At 37.1% G+C, this 25743-nt stretch overlaps 1 protein-coding gene across 4 annotated transcripts in view; it reads left to right on the top strand.

The window, feature by feature from the left end:
- LOC134212948 (villin-like protein quail) overlaps positions 1–25743 on the top strand; it is a 55283-nt gene that overhangs the window by 14522 nt on the left and 15018 nt on the right. Inside the window, exon 1 of one of the 4 annotated variants that reach the window (XM_062691327.1) lies at positions 11553–12014. The exons of the other annotated variants lie outside the window; for them this stretch is intronic. Coding sequence (XP_062547311.1) covers positions 11982–12014 — 33 coding nt within the window. The 5' untranslated portion in view covers positions 11553–11981. Of the gene's footprint in view, positions 1–11552; positions 12015–25743 lie in introns of those variants that run through there. 4 annotated transcript variants of the gene reach the window in all.

The raw sequence follows: 25743 nt of genomic DNA, 5'->3' as shown, positions 1-25743 counted from the left end.
ATTACGTAAGCGTTATTTTTGGTTTTTTCAACATCCCTCCCTTCATGTAAGATTTCTTACATTCAAATGATTTTTTATTTATAGGTAAAACGACAGATCCCCCTCCCCCATAAGGGCATACGTAATATGTGTACGGCCCCTAGTACAATTTGTTCTCGTCTTACGCATACTTTAATTCAATAATAATCCACGTGATCATGAGTTTTTACAGGCACTTGCGCTTTGAGATTTTGAAAATATTGATAAAGGAAGTAGGACATTAGGACAAACTATCAAGTCATGTCATGTTTAGTCGCAATGCAGGGAGAGTATTTTATTTGACCGCTACGTCTTATTTTTCCATACTTGCTCTGTAAAAAGATCATGAGTTTTTCACATGAATCGTAATATCAAGAAACGATTTGCGCCTCTACAGATTTAGTTTGTGTAGGGACGATCCATTCTATATGTTTACAATTTCTAATAATGGAATACATTTTTCTGTTAGCACTGCAGTGAGGCGGCAGAAATTGGTAATTAAAGGTAACAGTTAATACCTGTGAAAGTGCTCATAGAAATAGAACTGTATGCTGGCGGCGCCAGCCATTGATATTTGATGAGGCACCACTTGGTGCAAGCACGTTGTCTTTGAGAACGTTTGCGTGCTTGCGACGACTGGTGCCCCACCTTTCGTTCCGGTAGTAGATCTCTAGCTTACGGGTCGGTGATGCCGAGAAGATGAACCATCCATTTAATGAAAGAGACCATTTTATTCACTTCTAACATTTTTGACCGTCTTTTTTGGAATTGGTCCCACTGTGTGCCGGTCTATGTAATTTTTGGTTTGGAATTTGTCTCGACTTCCGTGGGCATAAAAGTATCATCGTGTTGGCCTCATGATATACGAATGCAGAATTGGTAACTTGGCTAAGAAACCTCCGGGTAATAACTGTGGAAGCGCATATTTGGAAGAAGAATATTACATTCCGAATTTCCACGAAGATGGATCGTGGATTGATGGGTAATAAACCAGTTAATAAGTTCGGGCTCAAGTTTAGAAGCGCTCTAAATCTTGGGAAAGTATAACTAGTAATAATCATTCGCAGAGGTACTGCGAAAAGTACCATCAAAACGGCTTAATTGTTTCAACATGCTAACGTTGAGACTGTGTGCCAAAACGCATGATAATCTTTATTTGATGGCGAATCATTCAACTCTAAACATCAGTGTATTATTTTTTTTCGTTGTTTTGAATGGGGGCAGTGGGAATGAAAATAAGCCGAACAAAGCTCATGAAATGGTGCACCTTTTATTTCGTCTGGCTCTACACACCGCGGAACATCGGAAACAGTTCATGGAAATTCCCGCATCAGACAGATGAAGTGGACCGAGGAAAAATGTTCCATTCTTCCGCGGGTTACGGTTTTTGTTGTAGTTGCTGGGTGAATGACTGGCTCGGCAGGTTGATGGAAAATGTATCTAATATACAGATGGCTTCAGAAGCGGTTTTAAAGAGACAGGTGAATTTCGATCGTTGCTGTGTCTAGCAAGTCTGACTAAATAAAAAATACTTTTTTTTGAGGCAGTAACCAAGTCAGGAAAAAAGTGCCGCATCAGTAAACTTCGTCCGTCGATGTCGACCGAATGAAGGAACTGTAGTCTGTATATAGGTACAATATGAAACAAAAGAGCGCATAATTTTTCGCTCCAATGCCTTCCAGATTACCAACCTAATTGAGGGACGCACCCTCACTTGAAACAAAATATTTCCAATCGAGTTTGTGTTGAATGTTCTGTTACGATGCGAGTTTGCTGCACTAATACCATGTGTGCAAAATAACTTGAAAATTGTTCTTATTGTCTATATTTTTATTACAAAAATGAACTTCTCAATGGAACTAAATATTCCAAAGTCAATACTACACAGAAAAAACATTTATTTTAAAATGTTTTCGCCTTTCTCGAATACTAAGTGCACGCACCTAACTTTGCGCATTTTGCGATTATTTTTTGTTATAGAATGCGTTTAAATTGAATTTCGAAATATAAGTACAACTTGTCAGCACAATATACAAACCCGATTTTTTTAGAGTATGACTCAATTTGGATTTTTTCCAATATTTTTATTTAAAAACATGGCTGATTTTGCGATAGTCACCCGTACAACACTTTTTGTAGGATGCGTCGTTTTACGATTATATCCAGGGTTTGCAGAAATCGCTCTCAATAGATAACGAACAACGATAAAAGAGAAACAAAAAACCTCTTCGAATCAAAGCCATGAAAGCCATGAAAACAAAACTATCGCACTTGTATACAAGTTGAAAAAAAACTGATTCGGATATGCGGCCCCCACCGATGGGGTTTAATAAACGGTTTTTTTTTTCACTCATTTCATGTTGGAGACCATACTTTTTTCACACAGCTGTGTAAAACAAGTTGAAATGCACCATCAGAACCGGTGCCTCCCGGCCAGGCTTGTAAAATGTCATCTGCATGTCATTTGACAAATTTGTTCATAAATTTCTTCAGAAGCCAAATTTACTTCAAAATTTTAGATGTACGCATAACGCTTGAGTAGTGCTATATTTTTGTCCAAGGGTACATTGCTCTACATATAACATCTGAGGCTAGAGAGTGAAATCTCTCCAAAATGTCACGTGTCATTTGACATAATGTCATTTGACTGACATTTTGCCTCCCAAGCCTCAGATTACATATTTACAGCAATGTCTTGTTAAACAAAGTTGTAGTCACATTGTGATCAAATCGGTCGAAGATAAGTGCCCAAAGTTTTTACTAGTTTTTGCCGTAGAAATTTTGTTTTTTTGGCCATAGCTTCCAAGCCCATAGTCCGATCCGGCCAATTTTCAATAGAAAATATTGGGACAGGATTCCCAGTTGAATACAATTTGTTTATAAAATCGGTTAAGAATAAGTGCTCAAAAAGTGAGCTAAACTTTTTTACGCGTTTTTGGTTTAAAAAGATTGTATTTTGGTCATAACTTCCGATTTAATACTCTGATCCGGCCAATTTTCAATCGGAAACAATGGAAAATGATTTCAAGCTGAATGCAACTTGTTGTGAGCAAATCTGTTAAGGATAAATTCCCAAAAAATAAGCTAAACTTTTTGACGCGTTTTTGGTTTAAAAAGATTGTATTTTGACCATAACTCCCAAGCCCAGGATGGGACAGATATGCGATTCACGACAACACAAATGATATTTTGTAAAAAATTGAAAACGTCTTCGTAGACTTCAAAGGGGGAAATGGATTTAAAAATGTTTAAATTTAGTCTACGTGGTTTATGGACAGCCCCTGATGCAAATACCTGACTATCGGAACTAAACTCAGCTGGTTTTAATAATACACTCAAATCATACTATTCCAAAAAACCCAGATTAATCCACCTAGCGTTGGTGGTGCCTTTCTCGCATTTAGCTAAGACACCAACCTTATATGGGTTTTATATGGTCTGATGTTCCATTTTCTTCATAACTTTTAAACGCAATGACCGATCGTTATAAAATTTAATAGTGATCAACAAGGCTTTGTCCCCTGTCGAATGAAACTTGTTGCGGGAAATCGGTTAAGGATTTCTATACGAAAAGTTGTCTAATGTTTTTTATAGCACACACACACACACACGCACACACACACAGACATACATACACACGGACAGACAGACATATGCTCAGCTCGTCGAGCTGAGTCGATTGGTATATAATACTATGGGTCTCAGAGGCTTCTATAAAAAGTTCGTTTTCAGAGTGAAATGATAGCCTTTCGGTACAACTTAGTTGTACGAGAAAGGCAAAAACAGCAACGAGGACTACGAATGACGGTATAGAAACATTACTTTAAACATATGCTTATTGTAACCAGCTCAATCATCTGTCTATTACTGTATCTGCAAACCCAATCCTCCGCACTCTTAGCTCTGTGGGCCAGCCAAAGGCCCTGCAGAATTGTTGATACACATTCTACATTCATAAAACATCGCTTGGCAACAATCTTCACCAGAACCTATCACGACAGATTTCGTAACAAATCATGTCTGTACGTTGTTGGTTCCATGACTAAAGAACCTCATCCGTTGTCTTGTTTTACGCCAATATAAATTTCGCGCCAGTGCTCCGTGGATGACACTATAAACAAGGAGATGGTCAATATTATTAGCCTTGGTTTGCATTAAATTCTAAACATTTTCAAACACTCGTATATTAATGTGAAAACGAGTATTGAACACAAACTTTTGTTATTACAAGTCGATATAAGTATCATGAACAAGAAAACAATTCTTATGACCTCCTACTTGCATGAAGCATCTCACAGTGCGTCATCAGCTTGCCGTCTCCAGTCCACCGACTTCAACGGCACCGGTGACGAACCTAGATTTCTTCTACCATTTAGTTCCCGCAATAGCACCCATCAAAACCGCAACCGATTGTTTCGAACCGCTTGGTTCAACCACCACCGGCTCTATAATCGCACAAGTCGATTATGTAATTTCGTTTTAAATGGCAAGAAAATCACGATTATATGCGCTGCCGCTTGATTGGCCGGGCTCGGATGAAGCATTTATCCTCCATCCAGTGCCACCATCTAGTCCGCCTGATGCTGGTAGGTTTGGCATAGTTCAGCCAAAGGCAAAGAAGCTCCAATCCTGAGACTGGCCCAAGAATAAAATCTCTCCCATGGGTTTGTTTTGGGTTTGGCATTTAGATGACGACGTGATGGCGGTTGAAATGTCTTCTTACTCTTACAGTTTTGAAGCATAAGCTTTAATAATGTTTCATCTAGAAATGCCCGAGCTAGGGAAAAATAATGAACCCAAATTGAAGCAATTTAATGAGTTTTATTTAACGGATTGCCTTTTAGGAGAGTTTTCGCCGGAAGAGAGATAAAATGTTCGTCGGTTCAACTATTTTATAATCTCTTTTTTACTCTCAAAAAGTAAGATTTAATTGGAATTGTCAACATAACAAAAAGTAATAGTTTTTAATTGCATTGCAGTTTTCTTGCACCTACTAGCTATTTATGAAGCCTCCTTGAAGGTTGTGAAATTATTTGAATATCTCTACAAAGACTTCCACCAAAAAGTATGACTAATCTTCTATATATGTACATACAAATGAATTTCTGTCTGTCTGACCCTTATAGACTCGGAAACTACTGAACCGATCAGCCTGAAAAATTGTAAACAGGGGTTTTTGGGGCCCAATGTTGGACTCCCATGCAAACGAAACACAAGTTTTGACGTTTGCCCTGCCTAAAGCAATCGAATCGCAGTGCAAATTTGCACGTTAAATTGTTAATACAAGAGTTAACAAAGAGGAATTTTTCCCTGAAGAAGACATCGAACCCGATGTCGAAACGTTGGACAAAATTTAAAAATTTGTTCTGAAAAACCAGACTGCATAGCCGAGAAATCTCAAAAATTGTTAATACAAAATAAATGTTTGTGCTAACTAAACTAATCACTTTTGAGTGAGACGAAGTTCAACGGGTCAGCTCATCAGGGTCAGAATTTAATTTTAAATGGAAGCTTAGCTTTAGATAAAGTATTTTATATATTTACAATATTTTTGCCTTTCTCGTATACTAAGTATACGTAAACTCTATACGATCACACCAAAACCAAACTGTTGATAGAAGGCTCGGAGACTTATAGTGTTATATACCAATCGACTCAGCTCGACGAATTGAGGTGATGTCTGTATGTGTGTATGTATGTATGTGCGTGTATGTGTTCATGTACACAAACTTTTGTAGACACACTTTTTGAAACCTAGCATTAGCCGAATTATTCGCAAAATTCGACGGAAAATCCTGTCCCATTGTATGCTATGGAAAATTTGCCAAATTGGACTATGGGATCAGAAGTTATGATAGAATACTATGTTATATAAGCAAAACTCGCTAAAAAACACTCACCCATATTTTTAGTATTTTTTTCCACGAGAAAAACATCAACACCGCTAGGTGGATGAATCAGGGTTTTAAATACGGAAACAATGATACAACAAAGTTACGATCAGAATGTCGACAAAATGTATACATACAAAATTCTATTAAGTTGATCCGATTGGTATCCACATTACGAACTCCCGGAACTTTATATCAAAAGTTCATTTTTGGAGTGATCTTGTAGCCTTTCGGAGCTTCGTGCACTGATTGTACGAGAAAGGCAAAACGAAGTTAACCATTCACGCGATTTGCCTGTGCAACATCTTTCTGGTACATTGCTCTCACGCGACAGTACCTGTGTGTTACAATTTCTAGACTTAGGTTATTTATTTGTCTTGACGATCGCGCTAGTTGCTGCTGTTAAATCGCACGCGCAGTTGTAAATGGGCAGCACATTTACGGTTCATTCAAACCGGTGTCAAGGGAGATAGAATGCGCCGGAAGCCGACAACCGGTGAAACGACAACGACCGTAAATCCATTCATGTGCGCGTTCGCAGTCGAACGAAAAAAGCAGCAAACAAATCCAAAAAATGAAACAAGGTGGAATGAAAATTGCTGTCAGCTGAATTACTGCTTTGGGACAATTTTCACACTGAATTCCATTTGGTTTCGTTATGGTGGTTCCTATCTACTTCAAGAAAAGCACATAGGGGAAGAAGGTATGATGGGCCCACCGAGGTAAAACACCATATTTTTTAAATGTTTCACACGTTTTAACCAGTTAGCAGTATACCGCCTAAATATCTATTAATACTATGTAAGTGGGAGGGGGTCCCGTAGCGTAGTTGGCTACACGTTCGCCTTACAAGCGAATGGTCATGGGTTCGATTCCCAGCCCCTCCACCAAACCCTCGTCAGTCGCCAGATTCGCAGCCCATACGGTGGCGTTTGAGGTACGCGCCTTACCGTCACGGCTGCCTGATGACGACTGACAACTTGTTCTTCTCGGAGGCATTCCTTCAACGTTACCCGGAATAATGGCAACCGAACAATGCAACGATCATTGAATACACGACATGGACAAACGGACACAATGGACACACGATGAGATGGACTGGCAACGACAACAAATATGGTAATGGAAATCTAAAAATAGATTCTGTGTGGATTCTGTAGAGCAGAATACCACAGTAGATTTCGGCACAGTAGCGGTTAAGTAACACAGGCCTAACAAATAAATAAAGGAATAAAAAATAAAAATAAAAACTATGTAAGTGGGGTTTCATATGTGTTTCCTAATGGAAATCCGGAATAATAAAACTCAAAAAGCCAAGCAAAAAGCTATAGTGTGTGCATGCATGACATTTTCACTGTTAGTTTACTGAGCATTTATGAACCATTTATGAATTTATGAACGTTGCATCACTGTTGTATAATCGGGAAACATGTTTCAAAGCACTGTTGGAATACAAAACAGCTTGCCTCAGTAGCTGGAAAGAGAATGGAAAAATCTCTCACTTATCATCTCTGTATACATTCACAATATGTAGCAGACCGTGACAGACTTTTTTCGGAAGCTGCCATGCTAAACAACTGATTGGCTGTAAAGGACCACACCCCCTCCCCCTCCCATACCCTATCTTAAATTCGTTTTAAAAGCACCAAACTCGGAGGCCACGGGTTCTGATGATGCATTTCAACTTATTTTACACAGCTATGCGAAATCACAAAATGAGCGAGAACAATGCGTTTTATCGTCTCTTCTCGGAGGAGGCTGCCTATCCGTTTTTTTTCGCACTTGTATGCAAGTTCGATCAACCTGTTTTTATGTTAAGAAAATTATTTTGAGCTTTTTAGTGGAATGTCTTCACTTGTCATAAGACGAGTTTGTACAATCCCATTTAATTCCACCACTTAATTGTACCTTGACAGATACGTATTTCGACCTCAACAGTAAGGTCGTCTTCAGTGTCTCGTACTTGACTCGACTCGACTCGAGTCAAGTACGAGACACTGAAGACGACCTTACTGTTGAGGTCGATATACGTATCTGTCAAGGTACAATTAAGTGGTGGAATTAAATGGGATTGTACAAACTCGTCTTATGACAACTGTTGTTATGGCTTGTGGTGATTTCAAATAGTTTTTGCCTCTCTTTTATCATTGTTCGTTATCTATTGAGAGCGATTTTTGCAAACCCTGCTCAGTGGCTGATTTGTTGACTAGGTCTTTTTTTAACATGAATATTTTCCGAAAAAAAAGTTAACACCTAGGAGCAATTCTCTGCGAAATCGAAGATCGATTAATTTTTGTATTTTTTTATTTCTTTGAAATTTTGCACATACAATCTTTGTGATGAAAAAACATAATTTGCATCATTGGTTTGCCATTTTGACTCCTAGCTTTTGACAAAGGCCTAAGCAAAAACACCTCGAAAACTTAAAAAAAACTTGAAAACGGCTTGTCTGATCGTTTTGATGTCTTTTGCAAAGTTTTAGGTAATCATTGGGGGTATGTGAAAAATATAAACAATGGGAAAAAAATGTTCAAATATTGAAAATAAAACTTAAAAATCGATTTTCTCAAAAACGTTTTTTCAATTTTTTTATTTTTTGGTATGTTGTAGCAGATAATATATAGGCGAACTGTCCCGTTTTCCATCTCACTGAACATATATTCATCACATCGCAAAACAAAGATATACAGCACCAATCTCGTCGTTCCTTTTTGCTAACATACGTGATCACTGCCAAAAATAATCACAAAAATATGAAACAAATCAAATACCTTTCTATTGCTTTGTTTTGATGGGATGAATCTGGAAGCTATGAGATGAAATTCCGAACTATATCCCTACTTTGATTTAGCATACCCAATAAAAAAAACTAAAAGAGAGCATATTTCCCATTCGCTGTTGTGCCTTTTGAATATACAATGAGGAAGGTATGCATTTCATATCCACTCCATATACATAAGCGTCTACATAAACTGCATTATAAGAAACCTTATCCCAATATGAAAAGCGTTTTATACCCTCTCAACCTAACTGTTCACGTTCATCATTCCGGATAGCATTGTGGGAATGAATGATGGGAATCTTTGTTGTACTTTTGTAGTGCACGAAGAAAAAAATCAATTATTAGAACCCCTACGCATATAGTTATTTTAATTGTTCTTACACCTGCTCGACATCATTAAGGTTCCACACCATATTTCAGTCAGAAAAATAACAACCACAACGATGAGCAATAAAGCATAACCATGAAAAAGGCACAATCAAGACACGCTATATATTAAACTAGTCAGAGAAAGGTCGATTGGAACAACTGCATGAAAGTAAGCGGCGCCCAAAAAGGTTTCACAAAGTCGCTTCACGCTACGGTTCTGGTGACATGTTCTTTATCGAAAAGCCAAAGAAACGGAGCGGCCATCGAGAATGATTTATTTCTCCCAGCTTTTTTTGACTACTATTTCTGAAATCTAAACAACTCTGATTTGGCTTAACCGGAATGATAATGAATAGTTTTGCTATTCAGTGTTTTGTCATTAACATTATTTTCTTCAATTCCTTTTCAGTTCACTACATTTAAAAAATCCTTTTTCTTTTTTCTAAATGATTCATTTTGTCGTCTTTGTGTTCAGAAAATGGAAAAAATAGCCTTTCACCTTCTTTTAGTTGAGCCTGTGGTACTGCTCGATTTAAAGCATTTGGATCAATTTTTTAATCATCTTGAGCTAAGAAACGCAACAAAATAAAAGTACAAAGCACCGGTAAAAACTTCTGTGTAATGACGGATTTCCTGCCGTTCAATATTTTGGGTCTAATCTGCAGACTAGTTAAATACATCTTACATGACCTACATTAGAATAATAGACTGTAATTTACCCGAAATAATTGGATGTGTATCAAATATTATTGTTTAATTTATTTTGCAAGTCAATCACAAAAACAATCAAATTATGCACTTTTTCTATCCCTTTTTCTGATACATTTTTCTAGCAGACGAAAAACAACGCTAACGATTCATTATCAAGCTTTATTTCATCACCACGCGGGATAGAAATTATTGTTGATGGTTTATTTTTCTTTAACTTGACCTTTCGGTTCTTATTACTTTATTCCCTCGATCGTTTCTGCTATTTTCGCGTATACCCCCATCTCCATACATAGATGTACGTATCTCGAGCAACTCGCAGAAAGTGAGCAAAAGCACCGCAGAGCTTCCGCGAGCCCACAGCACGCGTGCAATTCGTCTTTGTCGGTGCACCAATAAAACCCATACCTGGGGTAGACACTTCCCACATACTACCACCCGCGGGATAATGACGACGCTTGAAGATGGGAAAACAACGACCGACATACCCGCAGCAGCAGCCACACCGCCGGGCACGGTAGGTATAAGAAAATTGCCATGCTGTTGGCCCCCAAAGCAATGGTTCGATGCACACTGAGGAGAGGAAGGTGGCCAATACCCGGGCAGAAGCCATGAACAGAATAACAAAACATGATATGGACTTGATTGATATAAGAGATAAAAGAACAGACAACAATATCAAAAATTTGCACCGAAACATCATTTCAATATCAAGATATGCTATCGATAAGAACAAACTAATGGCACTTGATATCGATCACTTATTACAAATAACATATCTTGATATCCTCATGATATTTTAGTGCAAAATATTGATATTGTCGTCTGATCTTTTATCTCTTATATCAATCATGTCCATATCTAATTTTGCTCTCTTATCAACATTTGATATTATTGAGCTATTGTCGTCTACTCGGGATATCAATGCATTTTGCGATGTTAGGATTTTTTTCAGGCTGCTAGATATTTTACATTAAAGTCATGTCACTAGTCGTACGCTTATCAGCTTTTATAGTTAATTGCACAAAATAACCGATTTTGAAAAAAAGAAATGAGGTTTACAACGATTCTATGTTCAAATCGTACATTACTGTTTGCACAATCAAAATCTAGCTTACGTTTAACTGTTAGCGCATGAATAATATGAATATTACCAGATACCAAGCTTCAAACAAGATGTCGACGTGTGGATACTGTTTCAAAGCTAATTATCAAATAGTAGAATTACAAAAATCTTTAGAATTTATTTTAAATATAGTCAACATTACTCGTGATTTTCGCATGAGAAAATACCATATAAACGCGTCGGAAACTATTTCGAACATATCCAGCCGTTTTCGAGTTATGCGGATACGAACACAGACCATTTATTTTGTATATGGAAGAGAAGAAGAAGCAGGAGAAGAGAAGAGAAACAACAAATTAAAAAAAAAGTTTTTTGAAAGCATCGAATGTCCAAAAGAGTGACTGATTACAGTCTATTTCGATTATAAGAGAGCCATATTGACATTTACAACGGATTTTTGAGCAGAAAACTGATGAATGTAGCTTTTTTAGATTCTTCTTCTCATTTGGACATACGACGTTTCCAAAATTCATGCTAGAATTGGCCAGTAAACTTTCCCATAGTGAGCTGTTGGTTAGATACCCTCCCATATCCGTGTTTTCGGTACACATTTCCACCGCCAGGCCTATGGAGCTCTGCAACAAACAGTCCAACTATACACACAACGCCATCACCGACCGGCGAGCAACCGAACTCGGGGAGTTTGGATGGCACCGCTGCATATCATTTCGGTTCCAAAGCTCAGCGTGGTATGTTCGTTTCGATTTGCTTTCACATCGAACGGTCGGTCGTGACGCGCGCGTGTTCGTCGCCTGTACTCTACTAGTTGTCTTGAAGTCTATCTTGGTGGAACGTTCGGGTTGTTGAATGGTGGTGTTCTGGACAGATGTTTTGGGAGAATTTTATTAACCAACTGTGATTCGAAGCAGTTGCCGATCGTAGTGTACTGTGATATTATGTAGTAATTATGTTTTGATTCTGTTTGTTGACATAGTTGACAAAAATCTAACGGCTCGTCAGTGGAAAGTGTGATACAAATTATTGTTGAAGTAATAAGTTGGATTCCAACTGAGAAATTACTTAAGTGTTGTGATAGGGGAAGCTTATATGTAATTGAAACGGTAGTGTTTGTTAGTTGCCGAATACAATGCAGATTTTGGATATTAATCAGAAAGATTACGTATGTATTGAAACCTAGCACTGTTGCGCACTAATAAAAATATCAATTGACTAGGTACTAAAACTGAGAAGAAGAAAGTGTACAAAAAAATATAATTAAAAAATTCCAAGAACTTTTATTAACTTTAATGGTTTTCCTTTGAAAAGGCCAATTAATACGTGAAGAGATCATGCAAAAACATTACTAAATCGTATAGGGGAACTACTCCTGAAATTCCTCCCATGGATCCGATATTCATTCCATCAAAAACAAAGCAATGGAAAACAATTTGATTGGTTTCATATTTTTTGTAATTTTTTCAGCAGTGAGCACGCATGTCGACAAAAAGAAGCGACGAAATTGGTGCGATGAGATGTTCAGTGAGATGGAGTTCGGAACACTTCTCCTATCTTATGTGTCCATATAACAGCACTTTTGAGGATCTCTAGAACTAGAGACAAGCCAGACAACCAATCAGGGCTATATTATTTTATCAAACTCCACCGTAACCCATTCGAGAATTGTGATAAAACTGTCAGGAGTTGATATTTTGATATGATATTTTGTTAATAAGCTCATTTGCTTGTCATAAGACGAGATTGTACAATCCCATTTAATTCCACCACTTAATTGTACCTTGACAGATACGTATTTCGACCTCAACAGTAAGGTCGTCTTCAGTGTCTCGTACTTGACTCGACTTGTCGACAAAAAGCTCATTTGGCCAAATACACCGCGTCAAGCGTGTTTTTTTGCTTCTTGAACATCATCGCATATGAATACCACTATTATTTTTACAAAAAAGGATAGTACATACATTATTTTAATAATAGCGTTTGGCTTCCCTACTTTTATTATTGTTTGATGGGGCAGTAGAAGGAACCTTTTCATTAACCATATGTAGGCTACGAGAAGTAGGGTACGATCTCAAAATTGTTCGTTGAACAAATTAAAGTTTATAATGGCAAATAGATATAAATTGAAATTTTGTATGTGGACGAGCGGTTCTCAACCTTTTTCTCAAGAGGTTTCAGGGTTTTACATCAATATTGTGGTACCCCAAACCTTTGAGGCCTGAAAACTTAAGTTCTTGTCGAAAAAACTGCTCGTTATTCAATAATTCAACACACCTCCCAATTTCAATTTGTTATCAAGCCGAATAGATTTTAACGGTTTCTATATTACAAATATTTAATTCAAATTATGTCCTACAGGTCTCGGAAAGGTCAAAGAAGGAGGGGAGGGGGTTATAATAATAAAAAATAAATGTTAAAATGAAAAAAAATCTAAAAACTCCTCGTATTTGTTGAATAATGTTTTGAAAATACTCAAAATTATCCGATTTTTTTTCCGTTGCACCTTCAAAATATTATTGAGCAAACAAATCCGAGAGGGCTCCCCCATAATTGTTTTCAAATATTTGTATCGACCTAATTTAAAACTTTTTAATTGATCTTCTGGTATCTTGAGCTTAACATTTTGACAGAAAATTTAGGAATACAATGAATACTAACTTTTCAGTTTCTAATCCTAAGAAATATGGATTTTTATTCCTGATGTAAGTTAATTTTAACTTTTTCCAAAATTTGAGATCGTTAATATTGTGAGCAACGGCGTAATTTTACCAATCCGGATCTAGAGTGGGCTATGTGGTAGTGTCAGGGCCTGCAGATCAAGAGGTCACGGTTCGCGCCGAGTCGATAAAGATTTTCTCTTGTCAAGTCTTATGGAAAATTCCATGTTTTCAATGACCTTTTGGGGTCGTTAACTACATTTGAATGGAATTCTATGCCCTCCTCTTAGTTTTATTGCATCACTCATGCCGCTGACTAATTTCAAACAACCTGCAATGATTGAGATTATAATAATTTCATGTCCATCATTGCAGCCACCAATTATGAAGTAATGGTTTGTTAATGGGATGGGATCGATCCGGTTTTGTTTATGGCATGAGTGCGGTACAATAACTAAGGGAGGTTAACCAATAAATCAAGATGTTTTTTAAACTTTATAAGATTTTTTTTATCACGTTCAATTTAAAGGAAGTTCCGTTTTGTTTTAGCATGGGGGAATGGTCTTGCTTGACTACCCTATTCAAATGTTGAGTATTTCATGAAAACTTCATTATTACATGCCGAAGCTTATTTTTCAAAATAAAGTGATGTATGGACGAAACTTCCGCAACTCTCAGAAGAAATGAAAGGAAAAATTGAATTCAGCACATATTGAAAATTTATACTACCCCCAGAAGCACCTAAAATTATTTTTCTGGTGTTCAGGCATTTTTTTCAACTAAATCAAATAAAAAGTCATAGAATAAGCCCTCTAAACATCCTAGTATCAATGACAAAGTGGTAGATAATAGTCTAAAGAAGCTATCAACGACTAATCCTTTTATTATGTGGAGTTAAATTGATGCACTCAGACGAAATTCTTACGAAAAGTCTGAAGAATTACAAATCTCGTTTGATGCACCTCTAAATCTCCATGGATTTGGCTAAAAATTGGTCAGGAGACTCCATTTAGTATACTCATTGAAATAGAGGGGTGGCACTTTGAATCTGGAATACTTTTGAAAATGGTGAACAGGTCTATTATACATGTATAAACTTTATAATATCCTAACAACAAGAATCTTTATTCAACCACCACAACACACAGTCAACCCTTACACACTAAACTCCAAATACTTCTCCTTCTCAATCTACACTCTCAATCCAGAATATCACATCCTTCCCTGGCAGAAATAATGTTGAACCAGACGGAATAATGTAATTGAAAAGTTGAATCGTTAGACTGTCAATTGTTCTCAAATATACAGCTGATGTACGATAGGTGGTGTGATACATTAGATGTCTTATATAGGATTGTTATATTAAGATTATTTACCTAGCAGCATACATGTTCCATATATGTTACTGAAACTCATATATTCTCATATTTGGTCACAATCATGTTGCTAAACCATTTTTACCTGACTTGTGCTGCTCGGGTCATTATACTTCAAAGGAGCAATTATTGTAGTATAGTTCGTAATATTCGATGAAAAGCCTTTATAAATACATTGGTAGTTTCATTCAGATCCATCTTCCTCCTCTGATACTAACAAGAGCTTTGAGAGGAATAATGTAAAACAATATAATTAATAGTTATGATTTGTAAACAATGAATAAATGTGCTAGCATAATAACATAGATAAAAATATAATAATAATGTCAATTACTTGTCGTCCGTTTATCATTTACTTTTCATTTCATATAGGTTGTCGAAAAAAAGGTATCCGCATCTGTTCCACTTCCTGTCACTTGAACGTTCAGTCAGCCTTATTACCATCCTGTGACACGTATTTCATCTAACTCATTTTCACAATGGTTTAGTAAGCGATTTTGTACAGCTGTCAACTAAGAATGAAAAAAATAATAAACATAACAATAGTTCCGCAAAAACAAAAAAAAAGAGTTAAAACCTGTTAAAACATGGTTTCCTATATTTTTCTATTACTCTGAATGTGTTTGACTAAGTATTTTGGAATACTTGTGATTTTGAAATATTTTAGATTTTTCGAATTTTCTTGAAATGGTATCAAAAGACAGGAACACCGTCTTCAATCATAGGTCGTGTCCACACGGAATCCGTGTCTAACGTATTTTCCCAAAGACTGATTCGTCATCTTAACCATTTCGCGATAACCAAAACACGCACGCACTTTCTTGCTTGATGGCTACTGCAAACTATTCAAGATCGCGCTTGTTTCGACCGGAGAGAAGCGCAATACATGCGCATGGGCCATCGAACACATGATAGATATTTTATTATTTTCCCAACGATTAAAACACGCACTGCACTTACTTGCTCGATGGCTACTGCAAACTCAGCAAATGGGGGAGGTTCCTTCATCAGTGCTGCCACCTGGAAAAGTTTAGAGAAAAAGTTGAACCACGGAAATTTGACATGGCATGATATAGAAAATGAGAATTAAAATGCCTTTAGAACGTTATAGATTTTTTTTGTCAAGAAATTTTTAGTCTGTTGGATTAGAAATTCAACAATCTTAAGCATTAACTGCTTATTCGAAAAAATATAAAATCGAGATATCATGTTTATTTGTGTGCTTTTTAAATTCTAACCACGTAAATCAAGATTTTTTTGTGAAATGTCCTTAATTTTGTTTTATAACAAAATATACTTCAAAAAAATTATCCGTCATTTTTTTTATAAATTTTTTGGCTCTCCATCTAAATTTAAATTTAATATATGTCGTGTTTGTGAAAAGTGAAATCTCGAAAGAAAACTGCAACGTCCACAATTCGATACATCGCGAAGATGTGGTCCTCGAGCTCACCGCATCCAAAAGGCCAGCGTGTATATATGTGTTTGCCTTCTGCCTACTGTCGGATCTATACTACCGAAATCGGACATTGAGAAAGCTGCTGCCATCCCAATTCAGCACGGATCTGATGAAGTGTTGCTGACTGATGATCAAGGTGGAATGTGTTCAAGATTGAATTGTAGTCATCAAAACTGCTGCCTTTAAACCAAGCGATGGCGCTCCTTCTTCAGCAATATTTCCACCAGGATTACTGGTTCTATGGATTTGGTTAATCAGCCGTTTGTTTCGAAGGATGTATAAAATCATCGGAAGTCGGCTTGCTTTTGGTGAGATCAATCCAACATTATTTTAAATTCTCTGTTGCTATCTTTTTTAATTGTGCCTTTTAACTGTCGTATCCTTAGTCTAATCTTTGGTTCTCAATTGATCTTTTTTCTCCAAATGTTTTTACTGAATGGCTACGATACCTCATACTAAAGCCGACTTTCGCATTTTTTCTACTGATCTTCGTTATTAATTGCTTTCATATTCAATACGTCAGGCCTTTATGTTTAATAACGTTTTAGTCCAAATCTGTTTTTAGATTAAATTTGTTTTTTTTAATGCCCAATTCTATTATAGTTTTCTCCTTATTGATATTTTGTAATTAATCCTATTAACAGCTAAGCGCACTTGAATTCTGTCCAAAACTTAAGCGATTTTGACTCAACTATTGATCAATCTTCATTTTTTTCCTTCCTCTCTTTTGCTGCTATATAAAATTAAAAATTTGAAATTAAACGCTAAATACGTACAGGGCATCGTTTGCTGCTATTGCCGCGGATATTGTGGGAGTCCCAGGTTTCCATTCCAAGCTTTAGTTGGCAGCGGTGGCTCTTCTCGACCTTCTATCTTTGAGTAATTAGTACGAATAAGGGCATCCTTGCATTGTTTTGCTGTACCTGTAATGAACAGCTTGTACATCCAATTCCCCACACTTTTTGAAAAAAATTCTTTCTTCAGAAGTGAATCCTTTTTCTAGTACTAGTCTTCATAACAATAAGGGCACCATTACGGAGCATGAGATATGATCAAATTATTCGTAGTACTACTTAATCAACACCCCCGGCTGGGTGAGGGATAGAGGATGACACACACACACACACACACATATACCAAAAATATACTTCATTTCCTATACCACACCGTGTGAAATTTCAATGATTCTACTTTTTCTCTCGATGACAGCTGGTGGTCTTCTTCTCCCCTATTCTCGAACTCTGATAAACGTTTTACTTTTCCTATTAAGCTTTTAAGAATTCAGAATATTGTTATTCAATCTGAGATCAATTAAAAAAGAAACCTGATTAATCCACCTAGCGGTGATGGTGCCTTTCTCGTACATTATAAAAAATAGTATTTTGGCCATTACTTTTGAGCCCATCGTCTGATCTGGCCAATTTTCAATAGGACACAATGGGAGGGTATTCTGCATCGAATGCAACTTGTCGGCACCTTAAAGGTACATATACCCTAGGTTGAGAGCCGCTGATGTAGGCTTCAAACTAACCACTAGATTTCCAGGATCGGTACGTAACTCGAAAGTTACAAATAAGAGTTTAAAACAAATTTAACGAACAAGTTATTGAGTCGGTGCCAGAAAAGTGGTACAAGTAACAGAGCTTTAAATAAATTGTTTTAATAAAGCCCACTTCATCTCAGAAGCACGTTTAGTCCTATTTCCTTTGATTGAAATTGGTTGATTTCCAATGCTCGCTATTTGTCTGTTAAATGCCATGCAATGTTTAACCGAGTACATAGTTAGCTGTGCAAATGTTATGATCGGGTGGTTTTTTAATTCTCGAGCTGTCACTTTTAAATTTAATGCTCCAAATGAGACAGACCCTGAATCCTCGTCCAAAAATACATATTCTGACAAAAAAACAAAATTTTTGTTTTATACATATTGTTTATTTACGTATGTACACGCACTTTGAAGAGCAATCATGGAACACTGCTTGCTATTTCCAAACTGGAAGTGCCCCAGGTCGTTAAGCTTTGCCTAAAACTATTGAACTGTATCGAATAAATCAAAAGATTCAGCGCCAAGTCGTTCAAAAATAGTTTTATGTTGTTTTTTTCGGAATTGTGTAAACTGGATATAGGTATAGGATATAGTTTCTCAAACAAATGATTCAATTCAATTAGCTACTGCGCACGATTTTTCATAAACAATTCTTGTATACAAGGTAACCGCGAGGCGTTCGATGGGTCAAAACACGGGTCACATAATATTCAGAATACGTCTCAATAATACAGGAATGTGAGCGACTGCACGAAATTCACCATTCAGAATGACAATATTCCTAACGTCGATCAGATAGATTTTGAGTACGGTAAAGTACGAAAAAGTGATATTTCTCCCATACTGAATCAGCTGTCGAATTTACCGTGGTAATGTGATCAAATTTTCCGTGAACCCATTCCGTAAGTGCAGCGTACTAGGCTTAACATATACTGCCGCTAACCGCAAGTCGAGCACATCTGTATATGGAGGCCCATATACAGATGTGCTCGACTTGCGGTTAGCGGCAGTAGGCATCTTTGCCATCGAATGTGGTACTTTCATGGTTTTGAAACGCTAAAATACGTTCAGTGGAAGTCAAGCTTTACTAAAACAACGCGCATGAGACAGAGCAGCAACTCATGCTTCGCTGTCCCTTTCATTTGCCTTGGATATATGGGGAACCCGTTCGTCGATTATTGATACACAAAGAGCCCACTTTGAAACTTGCAGTTTGTTCTATGATGCCTAGGCAGCTTAGAGGGGGAAGGGGAGTGAAGTGTGACGATTCATGTAAAAATTTGAGATGTTTCATACAAAAAAATGTGACATAGGGGGAGGGGTGTTGAAAATGGTCGATTTTTGCGCTACGTAATTGATGGATCTTCCCCTATATCAGCGCTACGCTACAAACATTTGCTTCAGGATATTGACGGATCTTGTTTCTCCCAAGGGCTGAACTGAACAATGCAAAGCAGTTTGGATCCTAGGTTTGGATATTGTACCACACATAAAAAATCAACTCCGCTTATTTTTCCTTTATTTCGTGCAACCAAAAATAAGCGTCAGATAGTCGCTTAAGAAAAACATACCTCCAGAAAATGGCTACTCTGATATTTTTGTATATTTGGCCGCCACGTGGGGGATTGTAGTGGTGAATACTTTGATAGCACGTGCATTTCTGCAGATCTGTGGAAGCCTTGGAAAATGATTTCGAAAATTGTTTTTTTTTTTTTGTCACAAGGCAACTAGAACAAGAAAAATAAATTCGAGCAGGGATGACTCGAACTTACGGGCAAAATGAGTTTTTGCAACCTTTACCATAGCCTTCTACCAAAATACGATCACCAAAATTAGTCACTAAAATTTATGTACAAAAAAAATACTCTCCTTCATTAGCATTACATCCCCCACTGGGACAGCTTAGTATTCATTAAGCACTTCCACAGTTATTAACTGCGAGGTTTCTAAGCCAAGTTACCATTTCTGCATTCGTATATCATGAGTCTAACACGATGATACTTTTATGCCCAGGGAAGTCGAGACAGTTTCGAGACTGAAAATTGTCTGGACCGGCACCGGGAATCGAACCCAACCATTCCTCATAATGATCTTGCTTTGTAGCCGCACATCTTACCGCACGACTAAGGAGGGCCCACAAAAAAAAAACAATGGTTTAAAGTAATGAATATCCATTAATCCTACTGTGAGGAGATAACAGTACCCCAGTGCACAGCAAATCATTTTGAAAATTCAACAACGTGTAAAATTGCAGCTTATCCCATCAAACGAATTAGCATTCGAAATTCAATAAAATTTGATTGAATTTTACAAGCAAGCACCGTTTACATTTATTTCGATTTAAAAGAATAGTGAGATCGATTGAATGTTACGTTTATTTGCATGCTCCAAATATGTGCATGAAAATACATTTAAAATCACAACATATTTTTATCTGTGTGGAGTGTCCTGGCAGCCACGCTTACTCTGATTGCCATAGATGAGGTTTTCCGGGTTTTTACATTCCCGTTTGGATATCGGATTAGGGGTTTCCAGGAAAAACTTGATACTCTTGACAGTCCGACAGTCTGCCTGATCAACGATCACCCTATCGGATACGACAATCCTTATCTTGTCCAATTGCGCCGTGAGCTCCCAGAAAACCTCTGGATCCAGAGCAACCTTACCAATGCGCACCATACGATAACCTTTGCCTGGAATCCGGGACACTGCGGTTGTCGGGTACCAGCAGAACATCTCCCGTGTTCGCATCGCGAACTTACCCAAGACTAATGTAAGTCCTATTCTTCATCTTATTTATTTCATACAGATCTCCCCTATACAATCTCGATAGTACTGCTCATTTGCGGGAACGTACTACTTTCCTTTTCAGCGAGCTACTAAACTGCTTTTGAACAAAAACATGCGTGACAGTGAACAGCTCATATCTGAATGGATATCAAGTTATCCAAGTGTTATAGAATGCACTGAAAAAGACGGTCTGACGAATTCATCTTGTTTTGTCGATATATTTCCTTGATATCTGCCAGTAATGCTATAGGTAACTTTCAAAATCAAAATAGGATACTGAGCTGGAAGATTATCCGAATTCTTCAAAGCAAACACCTTTATGAGATTAACTCATAACAAATCACAACTTGTTTTCATACTTCGACACATTCCTAGTAACGACAATTTTATCATGAGACTCAATTTCGTCAAACACTATCGCAAATTTACCATTAAGCACAGATTACAAGTAAGTTTAGGAAATTTTCTAATCATCGTGTTTTCAGCCTCCTCCCCGTCGGAAACAGCTTACGTTATCATATAAACTAAAAATGATAGCCATTCTGGTACAACTTTGTTGTACGAGAAAGGCAAAAAGCTAGCAATTTTATGCTATATGATTAAAAAAGCTATTTACTTCGATCATATAAAGTCAACTAAATTATACCAAAGATTATCTACATCACCTATCTTAGAATAACTGGTGTGCCTCCATAAAACATCCAATGGAATGAACAATGTTAACGGAGTAGGTATACGACCCCTATACCAATTCCTTGCTTAGTGGTAGCACCTCAGGAGAATCGAGATACGTTGCAAAAAGATCAAACCACACAAAATTGCGATCGTATCTGCCTATCTATCATGTTGCGTACCAATCCCGTATGTTACTTTGCGCAATCTTTAAGCATCTCTCATGCGAAAATTGCTGTGATTTTTCTCGCCCGTTTCAAAACCATGCATAATGAAAAACTCAAACAATAAAGTTTTGTGCGACCGCAGACAGCTTGCATGCGCCAGTTATCTTCCTTATTTGGTTCAATCCGGTGAAAATGGCAAAGCTAATGAACATAATTTTCATGCTGCACTCGATGTAAGTACATTTACTTGCTTTTACTCATGCTCATTCGTTGCTTGGTTATTTTCAACTGCGGGCGGGCTAGCTTACGCCTCTCGTGCGCCGTATTTGATTCAATTTAAGTTAATAACGACTAGACAATTTAGGTTTATGTGAAAAGGAAGATGTTTGCGGAATAGATAAACCACGCCTTAGATTATAATAATAGTGGTACCCCATAATGAGCTATTTTTTGGATCGTTCTTCACAATTTCATATACCCTATATGGGAGGTCGTACCACCTTGTTTCGTTCCGTTAAAAAGCAGGAAAATTAGATAATGTATGATGACTGATGGCGCGTTACATTCACACGGCAAGTACCTAAATTGCCAGCAGCTGCAACTAGGCATGGTTAATGCGAGGAAAGCCAATTAACTGCAACCGGAAATCTATAGAAAATCAAACATGTTTTGCACTGGACATTCACCGTCCGCACGCCGCCCGCTTGACAGCGCTAGTCCAGTTGATGTTGTCTGGTTGGCTGGTTGCATTTTACTTTCATCTGGATGAACGAGTGGTAATCGGCGCAGCTCGCACTGTAGCTGGCAGAGCAAATTTACGACATAATTAATGCACAGGTTCTTGTGCAATGCATTCAATGTGTGATTCATGGCATCCAGTTTACTACTGGATCCGATAGAGGCGGATGTCGCGGGAGAAACATAAGCATTCAACTGATACGTACTTAAATCAAAATAGGAGCATTTCCACCCCAAATAACCGATAGACATACAACTAAGGGGAGATTCATTAATTACGTAACGCAAAAATTGACCATTTTCAACCCCCTTTGTCACACTTTTTATATGAAAAATTGAAAATTTTTGTATCAGGCTTGTCATTGGTAACCGTCTATAAGTCATAGTCAAGCAATAAAGATCAACGTTTGACTTGCAGTATCATTCAATCGCAATAGGCTCCAAATGATTGTACGACAATTCCCCGAAAACCAAATCCCCGAATGCAATTTCCCCGAATGTAATTTCCCCGAATGTAACAATTCCCCGAATACAATTTCCCCGAATGTAACAATTCCCCGAATGTAACATTTCCCCGAATGGAACAATTCCCCGAAAATATAGTACCTCTTGCAAGCACATCTTCGCAATCATTTATATGCGTCGATAAAAGCAGCGTTTAATGTTACGTTCAAGAGTGCCTTATTGGAGATTATCAGCTGGATATCCTTTGGTACTTTTAGATGTTCTTGATACTCCAAGATGTGTTGTTGAATTTATAAAAATATCAGAGTACAATGTTTTCAAAGTAATTTTATTTTAAAATAGAAGAACAACGGATGTATTGTATAAAAAGTAGAATCTCAAACGGCAATTCCGATTGATAGCGTTTTGGCAAATATTTTAGAAAACAAACCTGTCCTGTATATACCTTCTTAAGAAATATATTGCCTTATGGATGGATGTGAATCCTTGTGAACAAAAATAATGCATTTGCCCGGAATGAGGCAATGGTGAATGTGATTCCTTCTTTAAAAATAATGCATTACTCGGAATAATGTAATAGTAAATGTGTCCCTTTTTTGTGGGTGTTTCCACAGATAATGAATGTTATTATTCGTTCTTCAATAACATGTATCTGCCCAGAATATGATAATGGGGGATGTGGTCCATTCTTTAAAAGAAGGCATTTTCATGAAGTGAGGAAATTGTATATGTGATCCTTTCTTCAGAAATAGGCGTTAGCTCGAAAAAATGCAAGTATGTAATTGAGAATGAGAATAGGGATTAATGTGATCTTTTTTTTATGCAGGCAAATTTGGCCAGAATAAAGAAAAAATATATAAGATCCCTCCTATAGCAATACGGATTGAATGTCCCTAATAGCACAATTCATCATAAACTGATTTACAACAGGTTTGTTGCTCGGGGTTATACATAGGCGTAACTAGAGTCTCGGTCTAGGGGGAGCCATGGCACCAGCTGGTGGGATGTAATTTTCAAAGGCGATTTAAAGCACTGTGCGCATGGATTGCAATAGAAATTGTTTGACTCATTCGCTCATTCGTCCTAAAACTAACATAAAAAAAAATCGCGAATAATACAATTGATTTCCAATGATGCTGTGATTGCTTCAAAACGCTGTGTCTGTGTCAACTTGTCTTCTCCATGTTACTAAATGTGGATAAGTGTGTAATCTAAGATTCAAGAATCGATATGAGTATATTTCTGAAAGTTTTCAAGCATTTCCATGATTACTTAATGCATAAAGATCTCGATTTTTTTTAAACTTGAAATTTTTGAAACTCTTTAGATGTGGAATATATTCCACGAAATTTTGTCATAATCAATATAAGTATTCATGGAATACCAAAATGTATGCTATGTGCTGAAATAGTTAAGTACCGATGAACACAAATTTGGAATCCTAAAGTGTTTTTTATGAGTACTAAATTCCATGAGTCATAAAATTATGAGTCCTAAATCAAATTCCAGAATAACATAGGGTTTTTGTAGCTACTGACGTTAGGAAGAGGCTTTATTATGGTTTTCTGAATAGGTGAGAGATTTCTCTGCAAAAATCAAAGAGACTTGAGAAGCAACCAAATCGATCTGAATTGTGCTGCAAAAGAAATGTTTTCGGATACGAACTGGTTTCTAAATTTATTTTTTTTTATCCTAAAAAAAATTCTAATTTAAGCAGGCACAAAAGAGTTTTCCGATGATCCTTATGAAATCTCCAAAAAAATTAATGGAACAATATCTTTTTTGGAGCGGATGGTAGTTTAATAGAACAGAAATATTTATATCTTAATACGTTTTTATGTTTCTGCGACCAGGATACTAGTCAAACAAATGCAGAACAAATTTATTATTTTAAGCTAGCAACTGAATTAGAAGCGGAATTTATTTTAGCTTTAAAATCGAGAAAATGTTCCCGGGGTCCAACTTAAATATTTCGATGCTTTGCTGAACAAATGGTCATAGATGTGATAACGCAACAAAAAATATGTTTATAGAATTCATAATCAAAATTAAGAAATATGTAGGAAATATGTAAATGAAATAAAAACTGACTAAGTTGGAATTACTTTTCAAAATTTTCTGGGGGGGGCCACAAGTAGGTCTGGAGGGGGCCAGGCCCACCCCGGCCCCCCTTATTTACGCCAATGGGGTTATAATATTTTAAAGAAAAACATTTCAACGAATTCATTTTCTCAATATAGCATTAGGCGGTATGTATCTTTCGCGGTATGGCGTATAATGGATTTTATCTTTTTTAGAACGCCGTTTTCCAGAATGTGCTGTTCAGAAAATTGACATTTTCTTAGATAAGTGGTGTAGCAGGGTAAAGGATGTATTTCGGACCACCCTTACGGGGGGCTCTTGTTTTGGACCACCAAGAGGAATTTGCACTCAGTGGTCCAAAATATGAGCCGTCGAACTGGTGGTCCAAAATACCTCTTTTACCCTATAGCAGCAGTTTTGAAGCATATAACTGCTCCATATCAATCCTTTATTATACCTGGTAAGCGCGCTTCTTTAGCAAACGAATTACCTACTCTTCTTACCTTATTGCGGATAGACATTCTCTTTCGAGACGTCTTATAACAGATAGACGAGTTTATTTAAAGAAGGCATAATCTCCTCCATTTGCATTACACCGGGCAGACGCGATCATTTAAAGAAACAATGCAATTCTTTCACTTTATTCTAAACAAACGACTTCATTTAAAGAAGGGACTATTCTATCCTCTTTACCTTATACCGGGCAAATGTGTTCATTTGAGGAAAGCATTATCACTTCTTTTCCCCTAATACCGGGCGATGCGATCATCTGAAGAAGGCATTATCTCCTACCGTCGTCTTATACCGGATAGACGCGTTCTTTTTAAGAAGACATTCCCATTGCTTTGAACCGAGGATGCGTTCATCATACCAAGCAAACTTTTGACGTAAACTACGTCTAAGGGGAAAACTCGGATACAGGCAGGGGGGTAATATGCGATG

The sequence above is a fragment of the Armigeres subalbatus genome, chromosome 2, assembly GCF_024139115.2.
Source record: "Armigeres subalbatus isolate Guangzhou_Male chromosome 2, GZ_Asu_2, whole genome shotgun sequence".
Taxonomy (NCBI): domain Eukaryota; kingdom Metazoa; phylum Arthropoda; class Insecta; order Diptera; family Culicidae; genus Armigeres; species Armigeres subalbatus.
The sequence above is the reverse complement of the archived record's forward strand: the minus strand, read 5'-3'. Positions and strand labels throughout refer to the sequence as shown.